At 45.2% G+C, this 19,433-nt stretch overlaps 1 protein-coding gene across 1 annotated transcript in view; it reads left to right on the forward strand.

Annotated features, from left to right (window-relative positions):
* The first annotated feature begins 1,257 nt into the window (after positions 1-1,257).
* Pla2r1 (phospholipase A2 receptor 1) overlaps positions 1,258-19,433 on the forward strand; it is a 144,433-nt gene continuing 126,257 nt past the window's right edge. The window contains exons 1-2 of the mRNA XM_021186203.3: positions 1,258-1,537; positions 18,614-18,994. Coding sequence (XP_021041862.1) covers positions 1,417-1,537; positions 18,614-18,994 — 502 coding nt within the window. The 5' untranslated portion in view covers positions 1,258-1,416. The remainder of the gene's footprint in view (positions 1,538-18,613; positions 18,995-19,433) is intronic.

The following is a 19,433-nucleotide window of genomic DNA, read 5'->3' on the forward strand; positions in this document are numbered from 1 at the left end:
CTGCCTATTGTCAGGAAAGACTTCTGCGTATACTGCTATTCTATAGACTCGAGAAGTACACATTGAGTCTTCTCTCATCTTCCTCTCCAGCCTTAGTCCTTCAATTTCCTTCTCAGAGGACAACCAGACATCTTTCCTTAAGCCATGTCCCTGAGGCCTCCAATCCCAAGACTTCTCAAGACTCTCACTGTGACTGAAGTATACACATCTTGCTAGAGCACAGAACTCAAGGCTTACTTTACCTCCACCAGCGAGCTGTCTAGGTTCCAGCAAGACTAAGGCCCTATCTCCCTCCGACCTTCACTCCTGGCTATGCATAGCTTGTAGACAGAGGCACATTTCCTGAGTCTGGCACTGTGGTGCCTGTAATTGTCGGTTTTGTTATTGGCAAAATAAGACAGGTCCTCCAAGATCCCATCATCTGTCCTCCTTTCCCCCAGGTTCCCTTTTACTGCCTTCCCGCTTCTGTTTTACCCGCTATGCCAAGGTCTTGCTTAGGCAAGGGCCTTGTATCAGACTGCTTGCTCTCTTATGTATCGAATGCTTCCTGTATAATAAATGTTAGTTATTTGGCGGGGAAGGTGGGCAGTTAGAAAGACTGCGACTGGTCACGGTTTGGGCAGCCCGATGTTTTGTATTTATTTGTTGTTGTTTACTAATTTAGGGAGTAAGTTTTGTTGAGTTAAGGAGTAACGGAGATCCAGTCACATGCCTTTCTTACTGGGTTCTTCAACTCTACAGTGTGGGATATTTGATTAGATGAAGATGATCTAAGAAAACGGAAGCCTGGGGTTATTTTAAATTAGGATAAAGCTGGATACTGAAGGTGACTTCTGGTTACTCTAGAGCAATGTTGAAGACCAGGTTGGGCCCCTAGGTGTCTCCTGTGCTCTGCATTCCAGAGGCTTCCCGGGCCTGAGTTTACCCGGCAGCTCTTTTTTTTTTTTTTGACTCCTCTGCGGGCAGCCAAACCCTTGCAAATCCGGCGGGCAGGTTTCTTCTCCTGGAGAGGATTAGCTCGCTCACCACGCTGGGGACGGGTGACCAGGGACTGCAGCAAACCCGAGAGAGAAGTTTGAGCACTCGTGGAGCGGGGAAAGGGAGCCACGCTGTTACCTTAGCCCTGCTTTCTCCTAACCCCAAAAGGCAGGAGTGTTTAAGCTGCACAAGGCCCGGCCCTTCTTCCTGCTCCCTCCCCAAAGCAGTGTGGGCGGGGCGGGGAAAACTCCGCTATTTGCGTCTCCACGCCCAGAGCCCCAAGTGTACACGCTGTGGCGACAAGGGAGGCGAGTTCATCTCTAGGGCTCCGGGGTGGCGTGGTCCTCGAGAAGAGTGGTAGCTTCTCTTGCCTCCTGCAGCCTAGTCCAGAGCAGGGGACACGGTTCTGATTCCCGTGGGTGTCACCTAGCGTGCCTGATGGTGCAATGGTTAGCGATGCTGCAGCTGCTCTGGCTGCAGCAGCTGCTGCTGCTGGGGGTTCACCAGGGCAGCGCCCAAGATGTGACTCACATCCAGGAACCGTCCCTCGAGTGGCGTGGTGAGTGTCCGCAGCGCCGAAGTGGGGGCAGATTGGCACCCGGGATTCAGGGCGGAAAACGGGTAGGAGTTGAGCAAGACAAATAAGAGCAAGGCCTAGTTTGTATTGTGGTTGCTTGTGTACTGTCCCGGGGCAGATGGGACAGTCTCTTCCGCACATCCTCTTGTCCTCCAAATTAGGGCGAGATAAGGGGCAGGGTATTGCCTTCCAGGCTTGCGGGACCTATGGGTCCTAGGAGAGTAGAGATAGTTTCAAAATGCAAACTTTACATGGGTTGATTAAGAGGGTCACCTTTCAGATAATGCTGACAAAAATATGTCTCGTTTCATTACCTTCCAAAGGGAGAAGTTGAATCTACATTCTACAGATAACCCCCAAACAGGCCTGTCTGCTACGCCCCTTGGGGAGGTGGGGCTCAGTGGGGTGGACAGCGATGGGATTTGTACCTCTGGTCCTCCGTTTCTCTAGGCTGAACAATGGCTCTATAACATTCATGAACCACTGACAAATAAGTTACACAGCCCCAGACACGTGTACAAACTGATAAATGCAGCATAGGTTTGAGCATCAACCCACATACAGTAAGGCCCCAACGTGAGCATAGAAGGAAACCCAAGGAAAAGAATCAGTGTCTGCAAGGAGCAACTCAGGACCGAGTCTCTGAGACATAAAAGGTGTGTCCCTGAACGCGTGACTGTGCCATGATCAAAGGCAAGCAGGTGGCCTTAAACCAGGAGCCTCCTGGCAGCTCCTGTGCACTCTGTCCTAGGAAAACCTCTGGCGAAAAGGCATGAAACACGATGTAATCCAGTTCTTTGTTCTTTTATTTTTCCTTCAACATATGCACACATTTTTAAGATTTTTTTTTAAATTTTATTTCTCAGCTGTACTTCGGAGCACTCTAGGGGCTTTATCCTCACCAAGGCTAAACCACACCAGCTCTTCCTATTCTGAAGCAGCCAGAAATGCTCTTAGGTATTTTTCAGTTAAGTAAAACTCTAAGTACACATGGGCAAGCATTCTCATAGTCAGTTTGCCACTTTGTATCTTAGCATGGAGGTCTTGCCTGGGCTTAAGTGTTAGGAAAGGGCAGCAGCTTGTGAGACTAGCTGGGACTCAGCCACCAGAAGCCTGATCCAAGATCCTCACAGTCAGGGTCAGCACCCACTGGGAGCTAATCCTTTCTATATTTGGCAGACCCAAATCCTGACCTGAGATAGTGGCTGAAGAGGCCTTCTTTTCCATAATCAAGGGCACTTTGAATATGAAAGCCACCAGCTCCCTGCCATACTCCCCAGGTACAGCCTGCAAATCTGGAGTTCAACATTGCGGTCCCAGAGATTCTCCAAACACAGGCGCTGTGGTTGATGCACTAAAAGTATAGGCATTCTGCACTAGCTACCACACAGTCTCTCTTCCTGACCCCATCACCTGCACCAGTGGAATTGCAAGTGAATTGTAGACACGCCTGAAATCGAGGTTTTATTAGCAAAGAAGGGAAAACAAAATGTTGGTATTGGGGAAAGAGTGGAGGTCTCTCTTGTCTCCTGCACCCCAGTCCAGAGCAGAGGGCATGATTGTGGTTCCCGAGGGCATCACCTAGCATGCCTGATGGTGCAATGGTTAGCGATACTGCAGCAGCTGCTGCTGGGGGTTCACCAGGGCATCACCCAAGATTTGACCCACACCCAGGAATTGGCCCTTGAGTGGCTTCGCTGGTTATGGTAAACACTATGAGCAAAAGCAACTTGGGGAAGAAAGGGCTTATTTCGTTTACCTCACAGATTACAGTCCATCGTGAAGGGAAGTCAGGGAAAGACAGGAAGAACCTGAAGATGGGAGCTGATGCAGAGGCTGTGGAAGAAGGGTGTTTTCTGGATTGCTCCCCATTGTTTGCTTGGCCTGCTTTCTTAAAGCACCAGCACTAGGGTTTGGACAGCACAGACAAGAGAGTCATCATCGTAAAAAGAGGGGCTCTCCCACATCATTATCAGTTTAGAAAGTGTACCACAAGCTTACCCATGGGCCATTCTATAGGTGCATGTTCTCAACTGAGGCGACCTCTTCACAAATGACTCAAGTTTGGGTCAAGCTGACATAAAACTGGCAGCAGAGGTTAAGTTCATATAGTCAGGCGCAGGAACCGGGAAACGGCTACGATGTGCTTGGCCATGTTTTGTGACAGCTCCATTTCTCACTGCTTGAGCACTGCACTGGTTTACCTTTAGCCATGACTGGCATCCCGCCTAACCGTTAAGATGATAATCCAAATTATTCTAGTTGCATACCCACTAAGAGTAGATTTATAGCAATGCGTAACAGGCTCCACATGCAATATTGTTCTGTGCGTTCAAGCATACCAGCCCTGGGAGGCAAACATGTTGTGCTTTTTCTATCATATGTCAGTAATCTTTATGGGAAAATCAGTAAATGTTGCATCATATGGCCGGAGAGATCTCTGAGCTTCAGGGACAGCCTGGGTATGATATTTACAAGACCTTAAATGAGTTACTTAGTCTCTGTGCTTCATTTGTCTCAAGCCTTATAATGGCATGTGTTGTCCGTAGCTTATGATCTTCATGGCCGCTTCTTCCTCTGGCCAGGACTATCTTGACAACCCTGTGTCCATCGTTTCTCATCCTCAGCACTGCTCTTGGTGGACCCGGTCCTCCACTTCCATGTCAACTAAACCAAGGCCTTTTTGTGGTTCACTCTCCCTCACCAGCTAGTCTGTCTTCTAGCATGTGCTAAAACTTGCTAACACCACTGTTCTGCTTAGTTCTCTGTTGCTGTGATACAAGACTCTGACCAAAAGGGACTTGGGAAGGAAAAGGTTAATTTGGCTTATACGTGAGTCGTAATCCATCACTAAGAGAAGTCAAGGCAGGGCCTCAGTGCATGAATCATGGAGGAGCAATGCTTGCTGGCTGGCTCAGGCTTTCTGCTCAGCCTACTTCCTGATATGGTCCAGGACTACCTGTCCAGGACATGATATCGCCCACTGTGGGTTAGGCCTACAGTTATCTAATAATCCATCAAGAAAATGCCGCACGGGCACGTGCACAGGCCAAAGCAATAAACATAATTATTCCAACTAGGATTCCCTTTTCCAGTGATTCTAGGCTGGGTCAAGTTGTCAGGCTGACCACTCACAGACTCCAGATACTGGGAAGGCAAAGGGAAAATGAAGAGGGAGCAAAGTACCCTGGGGAAAGAAAGGCAAGGTTTTTGCTAAAGGAAGTTGATTGAGAATAATCACAGGTGAAACTACATTGAAGGCTAAAAGCCGTAACTGTCAAGTGGCTCTGATCAGGGCAGAGTGAGTTTTTCCTCCCGTGGTGTCAGCTCCCCAGTGCACAAGTGTAGTGAGCTCCATCGGGCTGATGTAGCTCTTCTGGACAATTAGTGCAAAGAGACAATGAGGGTGTCTGTGAGGTCAATACCTTGACCGTGGCTCTTGCCTAAAAGAAAGACAGTGAAGCAAGGTAGGTGAAGGGAAGAGCGGCGAGCAATGGCTGAAGGCCTCCCTGGTTTCTCTCTGATAAATGGTATGTGCTCTTTCCCTGTGCAGTTTTGGGCTCACTAGAAGGCAATCCCTGAGATGTCTATTTATTTGGGAGGCAGTTCTAGGAAGCAAGGTAAGGGAGAAAGGCAATGAGCAGAGAAGGGAAGATGACCTCTATGGGCAACTGAGGCTCAGATTCTCAGGGACCTGTGAATTCTCAGTGGGCCCACAGACAGACAGAAAGCCGTGCTGTTTCCAACAACCTCCCTCCCCTTACTTATTGTCATTCCTGAGACATTCACTCTTGGGTGCTTCTGGCCTGCCTGAAACCTGGGTAGAAACAGACTCTGTCGGGCGAGTAGAACTTGAGTGCAGGTGAACAAGCACTGGATTAGCAGGTGTGAGTACTGAGCCAGCAGCATCCACTCCATACCCCCATGCTGAGAATATAAAAACAAGAGGACCAAAAGACACGGTCTCCAAGAAGCCAGAGACAGACACAGAAACTCAAACAACTGCAAGACAGTAGAGTAGGTGGTAAGACAGCAAGCAATGGCTGAAGGGCTGCAGAGGAGGGACTGGCCTGAGGAGCTGGAGACCCGTCAAAGAGCTCTCAATGTCCTAAAGGATAAATAAAGAATTGGCATATGGGGAAAAAAGAGGTAGGATACTAAGTCATATTTTATGTGAAAGCCATAGACCATCAGCCACCGTCAAAGTTCAATGAGCTGAAAGTTCCCAATGAGTCTCTTCTTATGTGCAAGGAAAAGCACCTGCTAAGGTCACTGGGGCAAGTGTGAGGCACATTCTAAGCTCCACAAGCATCTTGTGGAGACTCAAAAATACTCGACACTGGAGAGAAGCAAGACACCCCTCCCCCATCACCCATTCAGCAAAGACTTCATCTAGGAAGCTAAGGTTGCGCTAAGTCAGTCCTAGAAAGGAAGGGTAACAGACTATGGGAATTTGCAGTTGGGGAGATTTATCCATTCTGGATAGTGGCACCAAATGTAATAGCTCTCGAGCTTCCTGGGAAGACGTAGTCCCAGGAGCAGTCATGAAATTGGACAGGAAGTGAAAAAAAAGATATTTGAAGCAGAAGAAGTCAAGAAACCAACTGTCTAGAGCCATACTAGACCCAGAGCCAAGAATCTGATGTTCACAGGAATATTTCATCCCACAAGCACGGTAAATGTGGGATATATGTTTAACTAAATGTTTCATTTAGAAGATGCCCTTCCACAATACATCAGAGTGGGTTTTTTTTCTACTCTATACTCTTTAGTCTATTCTGTCATAGTGGTTATGATACTAAATTCATTCCATGAGCTATATTAATAGGCACAGCCATCAGTAGACAAAGCACTGGGCTAGAGTCTTGATGTATGCATTTAGAAGTTAAAGCTTTTTCTGATAAAGAGAACAAAGAGGAGCTTGCTGCTACTGCCAGAATCATCCTGTAAGGAAAAGTGGTTCAGAGCAGTAGTCCCCAGTGGAGGAGAAGAGTGATTACCACCTGGGAGAGCTTTCTGGGAGACTGAAAGCCACAAACTGGAGGCAGAGCTGGGGAAGGATCGGAGCTCTGATGTTCTCCCATAACAGGGCCATTTCTGATACAGAAGTGGAAATGCCCTCTTTCCTGATCCTAGTAGTTCCCAACACCAGAGAGGACTCTGTGCCAGCTTACATGCACCCACACTGAATATCATCACACCGAGGTAGTAACTGGCAAGATAGACTTTTCTCCTACACCATACACATACATGAGTTCCATTTAGCCCTAGGACGATCAATAGGTCTTTTTACTGTCTGCAGCGCCTTGCTCTCAAATCCCATATGTACAAGTGAATATTTTCATAAAGCAAAAATTAGTTCCAGGACAGCCTGGTCTACAAAGTGAGTTCCAGGACAGCCAGGGCTACACAGAGAAACCCTGTCTCGGAAAAAAAAAAAAAAAAAAAGGTCCAAATGTATTGTTTTATTCACTGATCTGGGCAACTCCTATGTCCTCAGGCAACACGCACTTCTCCTAACTAATCTGGAGATTGGGAATTTAAGCAAAAACATGACCAGTCTGGTTTAGCTGTTTCCCTGGCCACTCCAACCCTCTGGACTCCATCTCTCTCATCTCTGCCCATCGTTTCTCAGCACATCTCTGCCCATCGTTTCTCAGCATCTCTCCCTTTGTGTTTTTCTTGTTTGCCTCCTCTGATTGGCCCTTTCCCACATCCACCTCCCCTGATTCGCTCTTAACCTCACTCACCTCCTCTGATTGGCTCTTTACCTCACTCACCTCCTCTGATTGGCTCTTTACCACACTCACTTATTTTGCACAGTAGCATAGATTTCTGGTTTGCCTGGTCCTTTTAACTCTTCATCACTGAACTACTCATCTCATTTCCCATTGGTCATTGTCATAGTAACAAGTGTCATCCAAAACAGGTTCCAAGCCAGTGACCAGAAAAGCTAAGTCACTTAGGGAACCCAGTTGTTCCCTCAGTTCCTCTTCTTTGACCTGACAGTTCATTTATTTATATCTTGGGTGTCCTGAAACAACAGTGCTTTTGTGTTCTCTTCTGAACTCACTCCTAGCTAGCGAGTCCTCATTCAATCTATCAGAGTAGCAGATTTGTGATATCTCTGTACTGTTCCTTCCAAATGCTTTCAGAAACTGTCCTTGAGAGCTTTTTAGGAGATCTTCCGGCACATAGCTGAGAACATAAGTCATCGCTTGAATTGATGGAAATGAAAAGAAATACTATCCTTTAAAAAAAAATGAAACAAACCAAAAAGCACCTTATAAATACAAGATGAACTACCATATTTCTGTGAAGTAAAACCACTCAAGAGAAATGAGCTCTGTGATAGGCCACTAAAGAAAGCAAGAGCTGCCTACGTCTGTGAGTGGTCACATGACTTGTTAATTTATGATACTTTCCGGTCTACAGTTGTTCCAAAGGAGTATGTTATTCTGGTTGTTGGGAAATTGCAAGGATGAAAATAAACAGGAAATTCCAAGTGAGCACTATCTTTTCTCACTGCCCTTACATCCAAAAGTTAAGAATTATTTTCAGTTTTCTAAGTGAACCACATGACTAAGGGTATCCCCCATCAGCACCTATGGTGCCAGCACTAGAATGAACCCTGTTATGCAAGGTATCCAAGGCAGATTCTCTCTGAGTCTCAAGCATGTGTTTTGCAGCCTGATGGTCCTTTTTTCCTACAGCACTAACTTAAGTCAAAGAAGATCAGGGAAGGATTCATGGGCATGAACCTGGTGTAGTTTCTCAAAGTTCTGTGTTCAGAAGAGGCCCCAACACATAGTTTAATGCAATATGGTCCGGGGTCTTAATAATTTTTATCTTTGAGTTTAGGTATCTCATATATGTCTGATAGGCAAGAACAAGCCAGAGGCCCGTGACTCAATTTACCTGGCTTTTTCTCTCTGAGACAGGCTCTTGTCCCTGGTACATCTCATGGCCACTGCTGCTATCCACTTAGGGTAGCAAGCAAACTGCCTGGGTCCTGAGAGTGAACTGCCCACTGGCCAGCAAACTTACCTCATACACTAAGAAGATTGAGAACTGATCCCCTATGTCCAATCTAGATACTAAGTGTGTGTCAAGAGTATTATGGGATTAGGAGTGTGATCCTTGTGGGCCTAAGGCTAGAGACACACCGTTTCATTTTGCACTGGAGTCTGCAAACAGTGTTAATATGAATGACAGTGCACTAGTTACTTTTCTATTGCTGTGATATAATACCGTGGTCAAAGGCAACTTAAGGAAAAGTGAGTGGGGGGGGGGGTTATGGTTTCAATGGTGAGGGAGACAAGGCAGCAGGAGGTCAGAGCAGGAATCTAGATCACATCTTCAACTTTAAACAAAGGAAGGAGAGGAAACTGGAAATGGGACAAAGCTACAACCTCTCAAAACTGGTCCCCAGTAACATGTTTCCTCTAGTAAGGCCACTGTACCCTCCTCTCCCAATAGTATCACTAACTATTTAAATACCTGAGTCTGGGGGTTGGGGGGCATTTTTATTCAAACCTTCACAGATGGGGACTGTCCTCAACCCCCAATCATAGGTAGAAGGCTAATCCCGCAGCACCTCAGAATGAGAATTTATTCAGGAAAAAAGGGGGACCTTCCCCCAAAAAGAAGCAAGTAAAAAAGAGTTAGTTAGTATGGCTCTAACCTTATACAGTGGTATTCTCATAGTAAAGGGAATTTGGGGGTGAAATATGCATAAAAAATAGAGATATGAAGAGAGTCAGGAAGGTGGCCTAAAGCCAGTGATAGAGGATCCTCCTTCCCTCCAGGCCTCAGAAAGGCCCAACCCTCCACAGTTTGGCCCCACCCTTCAGCCTCCAGAATCAGGAAAAATAAATAAATTTCTATCGTTTAGGCCACACTATTTGTGGCGGACTAATAAAGATATAAACAAATAGCCCACCTTAAACATCATGTTGTATTTGCTTTCTAAAACACCTACCTCAAGTGCCACTGACTTTTTAAGCAGCCACATTTCTAATGCAGTTTGGGATAGACAGCTCTGTGTAAACACGTTTGTCTTTAGAGAGGTCACACTGCATTTCCAATTGACAGTGGGGCTGTTTTCTGTCTGCTTGCTCTGTTCAGTCTGTGTCCTTTCCCCCAGGGCTTTAACATGTGGGCATTTGGGCAAGGAGTTTAACATGTCAGTCCTGCCTTAACTTGCTCTTTGCAAGCATGCTCCCTCATGACTAAGATGGTATAGTTTCAACACTGGCCGTAAGAAAATAACAGAACCACAGTGAATAGTGAGTTTTTACCCCAGCGTTGTCTGCTGGGTACTTTCTGGTTAAATGAAAGCAAAACGATGCAGGGATAGCCTGAAAACGAAAAGGATGAAACCTGTTCCTTGCTCCATGTGAAATCTTCCTAGTAAGATACAAAATTATGGCAAAGAGCCTGGCTGGGGCTTTGTGGGGGCTATGAGAGTGAGCCTGGATGGCTGAGATCCTCAAACGCTGTCTAAATGGTTAATGCACCTGCAGGGGTTGGTAAGAGGCAATTTGAAGCCTCACACAAGTGTGCCCAGTGAGGCTGATTAAGCCAGGTTTCATTTTTCCCCCACTTGTGACAAAGGGTATTGTGTGCCTCCTAGAACCTGAAGCAGTGATTTGGGACGATTAGAGAGAAAGGGAACAGGAACAAGTTAAAGATTTAGCAAGAGGGGACCTGTGGGCCTGGGGAGGGGGTGACTATTCAGGTTCACAAGCAGCAGGAGACTAAAGCTACCTCAGAATCAAGGACAGTGCTAGGGCAATGGAAAGAGAAGGAAGCACTGAGACGGAAGGAGTTTTATGGCTTGGGACTTTTGGTTTTATTGTATGTGTGTATGTATGTATATATGTATGTATGTATGTATTTTTGTACTTAAGTAACTTTTTAGTTCATTAATAAAAGGCAATAGACAGGAGCCCAAGGACTGTTAAAGGTACCCAAATGGTTTCAGATAAAATGTACACTTTCAGCAGAGAGCCATGGAAAGGAAGGTCTTTCTCCCTCTTCTTTTGTGTATCTGTTCTTTGGAGGACCAGGTAGAGGCCTTTGCTGTGAGCATGGGAAGTTTCTCGCTTCTGGCTTACAGAGTCCTGTGGAAGAGAACCAGACTTCTCTATCACTGAGGGGGTCTCGAGGGGGTGTTGCTTCCACACCTTACAACACCCCTTCCTGCTACCCCATCAGAATCAATGCAGCTGCATCTGAATTCCCGTGTTTACACAGGGCTGCTGACAAATCCAAATCCAGGAAGTGGATAAAGTGAGTATGTCTCCAGAGAGAACCTTCCCACTTTCAGCCTAGTTCCAGAGAGATGCAGTCCCTACTAACCCCTGCACTCTTCTGGACTCAAACAGGAATTGTGTCAGAGGGGCTGGGGAGACAGGTTAACTGGTAGGAACACTTGGTATGCAAGCATGAGGGCCTGGGTGCAAATCCCCATATGAAAGAGTCCGATGTGGTTGCATGTGCTCTTGTAAGTCCAGCACTGGGGGAGTGGGGTGGACAGAAACAGAAGGATCACTGGGGTTTGCTGGCTTCCAGCCTAGCTCCAGGTCAGTGAGAGACACTGTATTCAAAGGAATACATTTAAGAATGACAGAGCAGAACACCCAATTCCTTTGGCCTCCATGATTACCTGCACACATAAGTGCGCATGTATACACCATATACATCTATCACACACACACACACACACCACTAAACTGACTCAAAGAGAAGCTGCAATGCCCCCTTTGAGGCCAATGGGTGATGTTTGGGTGCTGGACTAACAGAAGCCTCCAACTCAGGGAACTGGAAAAAGAGTCTGACAGCAGACGCAGACAGACGCAGATCACAAGCCATGACTTCTTAATAGTTTGTCTTAAGCATTGCAGTAGATATGAACTGTGCACTGGACCTTTCTTTGCCGGGGCCTTGACACAGAGCACCGCAGAGGGCAACTTCCTCACCGTGTGACCTGTTGACTACTCGAGAGCTCTGCACATGCCTACAGAGCTGCCAGAGCAGAGGATTGCTTTAGGCTTCTGTTTGGTTATTTGTTGCAAGGCGTGTTTGTTAGAAGTGCTAAGAGGTAGTTGAGAGACAGAGAATTAACAGTTCAAACCCCGTCCTAGCCACTCTCTATCTTCATGAGGTTGCTTCTAATAGAAGCTCTGTCTAAAGCAGGAGACACTAAAGACAGGTGTAGAGAAAACCAGGAGGGTTCCAATGCAAGGGCCTCAAGGGACACTTCCTACAGGTGACTCTAGTTGGCAGCAGGAAAGTCGCAGCTGTACTGTAACTAACTATTGTTACTGCATAGTGGTCTGGATTGGGTTCATTTTCTCTGGTGGTTAAAGAATGAAAAGGCAGGAATAATCTCTTGCGTGATAGGTAACAGCTGAGAAATTCTCAAACTGCTGTCTGTTGGTGAAGAAAGACTTTTATTAGGGGTGAGAGACACCTGCCCCCACTCCTCCCCACCCCCTCTGTAACAAGCACACTGAGACCTTCCTCAAAGCAGGCAGGGTACTCCTCCTTGAGGGCTGGGGCTTATCTAAGTCTTTGAAGGATCTTCCTCCCCTAATTTAGGGTTGGTCAGTTTGAAAAAAGACACTGTTATGTAAACATGTTCCCTTTGAACTTGATGGTCTAGTCCACAGCAGAAGCCCTCCTGGCTGGGGAGAGTGGGGAGGCAAAGGCTTTGGTTTCACAGAGCCAAGCTTTTGTCTCCAGTCAAGAAGGGGAAGAAGCTAGCTGGCTATGTTGGACGCTGACCATCTTTATTACATAGTTCCAGTCCCTCTCCCTATCTGTCTGCCTCTCTAGGAATCTGTCTGCCTCTAGCCTCTCACGTTGACCTCAAGGGAGTTAGGAGAAATCTGATAGCCATTTGAATACATGAAGCCAAAAGCCTAGCCAGTGTAAATATCTGTGGATGTAGACATTCTCATCTTAAAGGGTGTGTGATAGTATGATAGTTTATTCTGGAGCTCTTTTGAGGGACCACGGCCTCAGGGACAAAGATTTAGATGATTACTGCAAATTCCAACTTCCAATGTGGAAACAGTTTCACTATATATATATATATATATATATATATATATATATATATATGTATACATGCATACACTTTTACAGGACAAAGAAAGTCACAAGTCAGGGTAAGTTTAAAATATATTTGTGGGTATACCAGAGAGATAAGCAGAGCTATTCTATAGGCCCAAGACACATTTTTAGCTCGTGGGTTGGTGGAAGCCAGTGTTCTGCTAAGTTACTGGCTTCTAAGAGGTTTTTGTTTTTGTTTTTGTTTTTGTTTTCTTAATATCCGAGGTGTTAGTTAAGATACAGAGTGGAACAAGGAGTGTCTGTTCCAGAAGGCTAAAACCAGCCTAAGATAAAATAGCCCCTGAACTACAAAACTGCAAATCTCTGTACAATACTGAGAATCCATCCCATCCATCAGTCAATGCAGACACAGAGACTTACCCCAGGAGCTGTTTTGTTCACAGCCAGACACAGCTTCTTCTCAGGAATTTCTGTTCATTTCTAGAATCCTCAGGTAACATTCAGCAACGAAACAGCCAAGGCCGTGGAGTCATAAAGCAATGTATCTCATTAAGTTCGTAGAGTTATAGAGCAATGTGTCTCATTATGTGCGAGCTCTAGAGGCTCACCGGCTGGACACCAGCATCTGGTCAGTTCTAGTGAGGAGATCACTAGGGCACCGCAGACGGCTTTGCAATGGCAGAAGGACGGTCACTGGCAAGACAGGAAATCACATGAGCCCTTGGAAGATACCCATGCCACACCACCTACCTTCCATTGATTGCCCAACCCTGCCATTCCCTCCCCCTTGGTGCTGCTCCCTGGCTTGCACATATGACTTCAATCTCCAATTCTGGACCACAATTATAATTTCAACACTGTTCCTCAAACCCATTCACGTACCATCTCTCTCCACCTGAATCAGGAGCTTGGTAATTGGTTGGTCTTTCATTGTCTGGGCACCTAAAATGATGCTAGGCACACAGAAGATACATGACACATGTTTTTGTTGAATCTATTATATCTATTTGACCCTAGATCATCTTTTAAGCCACAGCCCCATCTGTGTTTTATTCGAAGTTATATTATATTCATATAATATAATTAATAATATAAAAGGTTTTTTTTTAGTAAAATTCAAGATCTTAATAGGATGACCCCCAAGCACAACAGAGTCATTCTAATGTCACATGTTCCTGCTGTCCAAATTTTCTATATAATTATGCTGTCTTAACTCAAAGGCTGAGTGACTTCATCATCTCTGAGCTTTAGTGACACTCTCTGTGTCCTGGGTATCCTGCCTGCAAGCTTCCTCAGTTGGTCACCAGTGTATCTATTGACTCATGCCCCTGCTATTCTGAACATTATCTGACAAGCAGAGACAGGTCTCCTCTCAGGGACCCGTGAGTGCATACCTGTGGTACAGATATCAAGCTCCTGGTCAGTACTTCTTGGGTGAAAATACGAGGGCTGTGATTCTCTGATATTCAAGACCAGAACAATGCCCTTTACCCCTGGCTTCTGCCACGTTGGACGTCTGTGAGGTGAAATATAAACGTGACCTTGAGCTATAAGTCTCTTAGTCTTAACTTAGCCTTCTATCTGCAGGTTCCTAACACATCACTCACAACGTGTTTGTTGCTGGAAATTTCAAGTTGTCCACGTGAGCAATCTATTAGCTGTTTGGTTCTTCTTTCTCAATGTTTTGACAGGATATATGAAAATAAATTCACAGTAGAATACAGTCCTCAGTAAACTTCGAATTCATATCCTAAGAGAAAATGGGTTTGGGATGAAACTAAAAAGGTAATGAATGAATGATTCAATTAAACAGCTTCTCCAGGCCTGTCTGGGCAGAGCTTGTGTCCCTGCTGAACTCAGTGCTGCTCAGCTTATCCTTCCTGGGAGACAGGCAAGCACGTGTCTATGCATGCTTCCTATGTGGGAGTTCCGTCTACTTCCTACTGACAGCAGTTGAAGGCTCAGTTAAGCGTCTTTTTCTGTGATCAGTTTTCTTGATCCTGGCTTTAATTACTTATTTTTCACAGACTCACTTTGAGTAGAACTGGAGTAATGTCTCTTCAGCGCTGACAGGACTTCCTTCATTACTTTAGTTAGGGCAGCTCTCAAGCTTCCAGAACACACAGATTGAAAGTTTCCACAGACAGATAGACTAACAAGTCCTTGGCCTCCAGGCCTGTCCCTCCCGCATGGCTGGCACCAATGAGTGTTTGCTGAATGAATGAGTGAGTCAATGTCCCAGCTGCCATCATGAGAACAATACCTTAGAATAAGCAGAACAGTCGGTCAGGGTAGAGCTCCCTTCTCACTTCTTAGAAACTCAGAAGCAGAAAGAGGGGACTAGTCTGCCTGCGTTTTAAAGGGGTGTAAATTAGCTTGTAAGTTTCTTCTAGTAATCCATACCTCTTCCACACCCAAATTCATCATTAAGAAGGGAAGAACATAACACTTGCCTGTAAAGAGATTTAGTGATGCTGGCAGTACTTCATTAATCACTTAATCACTGTTCAAGCAGAACTGATAACCTTGACATATGTAATCAATCTTGATTCCTCCCACCCTCGATTTCCATCCTTTTTTCAATCCAACAACTGCACGCGCTAAGGAGTAGTGGCCTCTTTCCACATTACGGTGTTGTTAGGGGCAACTATTCCGAGCACACAGTAGCAACCTGAACAGTGATGCTTACAGTCTGTCTATTCGTGGTTCATTGGAAGACTGTTTTGTTGTTAGTGAGTTCGAGGAGATTGCTGGTGCTGGAAGCCAGGTGTGGTAGCTCCCTGCTGTGATCCCAGTGCTTTCGAGGCTAGGGCAGGAGGGAGCTCAGGACTAGCCTGTGCCTCTAAGTAGAGGGGCGGTTGGACAGTCACAGAGACATGAAATATTAGGATCAGATTCTGATGTGACTAGATGGGAAAGTGGCCTAGGTCATTTGTTAGCTTGGCTCATTGTGAAGTAGCACGTCTGTTCAGGTAGGCCAGTCATACCTACTTTAAAATACATACAGATTCGCTTTCCTGAAGCTATGTTCCATGGAGCTGTCATGGCTTCCAGAACTCAGCAGCGAGGCATGTGCTAATCTAGTAGTATTTTTATGCCTTGGAAAGGGTTTTGGTGATTACTACCATCCTTAATTCTACAACTCTTTCCCCTTAAATGCGTATTGATTTGTATCCTAGGGTTTTACTGCTGTGAACAGACACCATGACCAAGACAACTCTTATAAGGACAACATTTAATTTGGGCAGGCTTCAGTCCATTATCATCAAGGTGGGAGCATGGCAGCATCTAGGCAGGCATGGTGCAGCCTCGAGGAGCTGAGAGTTCTACATCTCTATCTGACTTCCAGGCAGCTAGGGTGAGGGTATTAAAACCCATGCTCACAGTGACAAAGGTACTCCAACAAAGCCACACCTCCTCCAACAAGGACACACCTACTCCAACAAGGACACACCTCCAAATAGTGCCATTCCCTGGGCCAAACATATACCACTGTCACCATTTGGAAGCGTAAAACATTATTCTTTCACCCAAAATCCCAGTGATGTGCAATTTCTTTGTTTACTTATTCATCCTGCCTCCAATATACTGCTTGTTCATGTTACACAATTTTCTTATGTTTTAGTTTTTTTTCTTTTTACGGTTCAGTACATACTTTATAGGCAGGGAGTACGGATAAACAAAACATAAGGAGTCTTAATAATAATAATTGTATATGAACTTGAAAATGTGAGACAAGGATTTTTAAAATCTGGTGCTTTGAAGATTATGTTTCCTCCATAATATTTCATGAGCACTTTGCCCTCAGTGCGTATGATTAAAACAAAAGTAGAAGTAAACTTTTTACTATTGACCATATCTAAGAAGAAAATAAGTGTTCAGCAGATGTTCAGAGTAGATCTGCGGGTCTACAGTGGGCTCTGGCTCTCAGAATCAAGACGGCTGAGAAGTTGAAAAGTACTACTAAGTCATGTTTCCTGGGGCCTTCTCAGTTGCCAATGGAGTCTTGCATGGTTTATTTATTTAAGAGACTGTCTTTCACATCCTTCTGAGATTCATAGTGTACACAGTTCCAGTTCAAATAGGGAAAGTGAGACTGTCAGAGATCAAGTCATTGATCCAGAGATACACAGCCGGTCCGTGGTGGGCCCACCTGTGTCCTGAGATCTTACCCAGTGACTCAATGTATTCATCTGAGATGCATGAATTGAGGCCCAGTCATAGACAGCAGAGCTGGATACACTCGAATATGCACATCAGATAGGAGCTGAGCTACAGGATGATCACGGTAGAATAATTATCCTCTATTGAGAAACTAATGGGACTCTGAGCTAGCTAGAACGCAATTAGCAGATTACAGCAGAAATTAGGACTTGCATTCTGCCCGGGCATGAAAAGGTGAAAGGGAGGTTTGGAAGGAAGGCTAATGGTTGAAATCCACATCACACTGACGAGGGATGGATTTGATTTTGAACGACTGTTACTAATAGCCACCCTGAGATGGCTTCCATTAGAAAAACAAATTTCCTGATCTAAATGAAATCTCCCCTAGAACCATTCATTCTCTACCCACGCCATTGGCTCTCCCTTCTCTTCGGCTCCAGTGTACGATAATCAAAGCATTTTTTCTGACCCCTAACAACTCCTCAAGCACATGGTTATAAGAAAGGTTATCAGTTTTTAAATGAGGCACAGCTTTCAATGGATACGTTGACAATGTTTTGAACAGAGTCTTAAGCAATTTGTGTTGCTATAAATCAGTTTTGGAGGAAACCAAAAGAACTTCCACCCAAAGGAGGCATTAACCCCTCAGCCCCCATGTGTTAGGAGGGTCGTCTACCCTGTTCCAAACCTCTCTACGACTCGACCTGTCTCTGCCGTTCCTTCTCTATAACTCTTGCTGCCCTAAACCCAGTCATTTAGAGGAAACTGATAAGTTCCCCACAGAGTTTTAAAGAATAAATGGGAAGTAAAATGTAATATGGGAGCCTGACTGAGAGGAGGACAAACCAACTTGTGGATGTGAGCAGGAATCCTGAGATAGGGCCATCTGAAAGCTCAGCTGCCGAGAGCTCTAAGATGCTGACGTGTCCAATCAGCGTCAGGCATTGGTTGAGTTTAGACCACAGAACTAAGACAGCACTATTGTCTTTAGAATACCTGTGACAAAATGTGTGCATAGTTATGAAGTAGATGACTGCTCGGCCAGCAGGTGAGCATTCTCTGGCTGGATCCTACCAGCTTTTTCACAGGAGACTGATCCAAACTAAGGAGACTCAAGGGAACATCCTGTCATGTCCTGTGTCATTTTCTACTACTGCCTCTGCAATCCATGCCTCTTTTGTAGCTAGGGTCCGGCATTCGATTGATGCCACTGGCTGCATGCTTGCTAGGCTACTCCTGATGGAGTATCAGCTGGTCCACCTTCACACTCCCGATGGGTCAAGACTAAAAGCAGCCTGCAGAAGCATTAAGCTCTCACCAGCACTGAATCCTCTCTCAAAGGGCTGCAGAGAGGCGCTTCTGATTACACAATTACCTTGTGGCTCTTTACAGGAACATGAGGCTAGAGATTTTTCACCTCAATGGCTCTTGAGTAAACTGTCGTGTTCCAAACACTGAAAAAAAAGTAATAAATGATGGCCACCCCCTGGACACCCAATGTCCTTCTTGCATACCGTTGCTCTCTGTTTAAGTGTTATAAGAGGTTTGACTGTCAGGAAACTCTGGTCTTCCATGCCTAGGAGCCTCTTAGGTCAGTGATCTCCCATTGTTGCCAATAAGGACGCTTTCTTCTGCTTGCTGGGAAAGTATTTTATGCAAATGAAGACTTTCTGGTGGGCTCTATCCCTCAACTACAAAAATGACTGGCAGCTGTGACTTATCACGGCTTAGATACACACACTGGGATCATCACAGCCCTAGCTAATTATATATGAAAATTGCATACCATGTCTTTCATTTATTCTGTTACAGATAAAGGAATTTTCATTATCCAGAGCGAGAGCCTGAAGACATGCATTCAGGCAGGTAACTCTGTACTGACCCTGGAGAACTGCAAGCAGCCAAACGAGCACATGCTGTGGAAATGGGTTTCCGACAACCACCTCTTTAATGTGGGAGGCAGTGGCTGCCTAGGCCTGAACATATCTGCTCTGGAGCAACCGTTAAGGCTCTATGAATGCGATTCCACCCTCATTTCCCTGAGATGGCACTGTGACAGGAAGATGATCGTGGGCCCACTCCAGTACAAGGTCCAGGTGAAGCCTGACAACACCGTGGTGGCAAGAAAACAGATCCATAGGTGGATCGCCTACACGTCCAGTGGTGGGGACATTTGTGAGCATCCTAGCAGAGGTAAATGTAGTCATCAATATATAGAATACATAGATCGTGTTTCCCATATAAAACACATGTATATTTATATATACATATCTGTGTAAAAGCATAATTTTATATTTATCTATAGGTTAATATATATGTATATATACATATATATATGGTATAATCTTATATGTAAAAGGAACACACTAAGCTTGTTGTCATGTTGAGACTTCTGGAAAATTTTAGTAGCTTCTTTGCTTATAGTAAAAGGATTATTGGAATCTTGAAACAGATGCACTAAAGAAATGACTATCTCAGAATTTAAAGATACCGAAGGAAAGTACTTAACTAGCTTTGGGGATCAATACAAAGAAGAACCAGCAAGAGAGAGAAAGAGGAGGGAAAACAAAACCGAACATGTTAGAAGGGAAGGTTTTCACATTGCCATGTACAACGCACCCACTTGGCACCG

This window comes from Mus caroli, unplaced genomic scaffold (genome assembly GCF_978045245.1).
Source record: "Mus caroli unplaced genomic scaffold, Mus_caroli_1 scaffold_2, whole genome shotgun sequence".
NCBI lineage: Eukaryota > Metazoa > Chordata > Mammalia > Rodentia > Muridae > Mus > Mus caroli.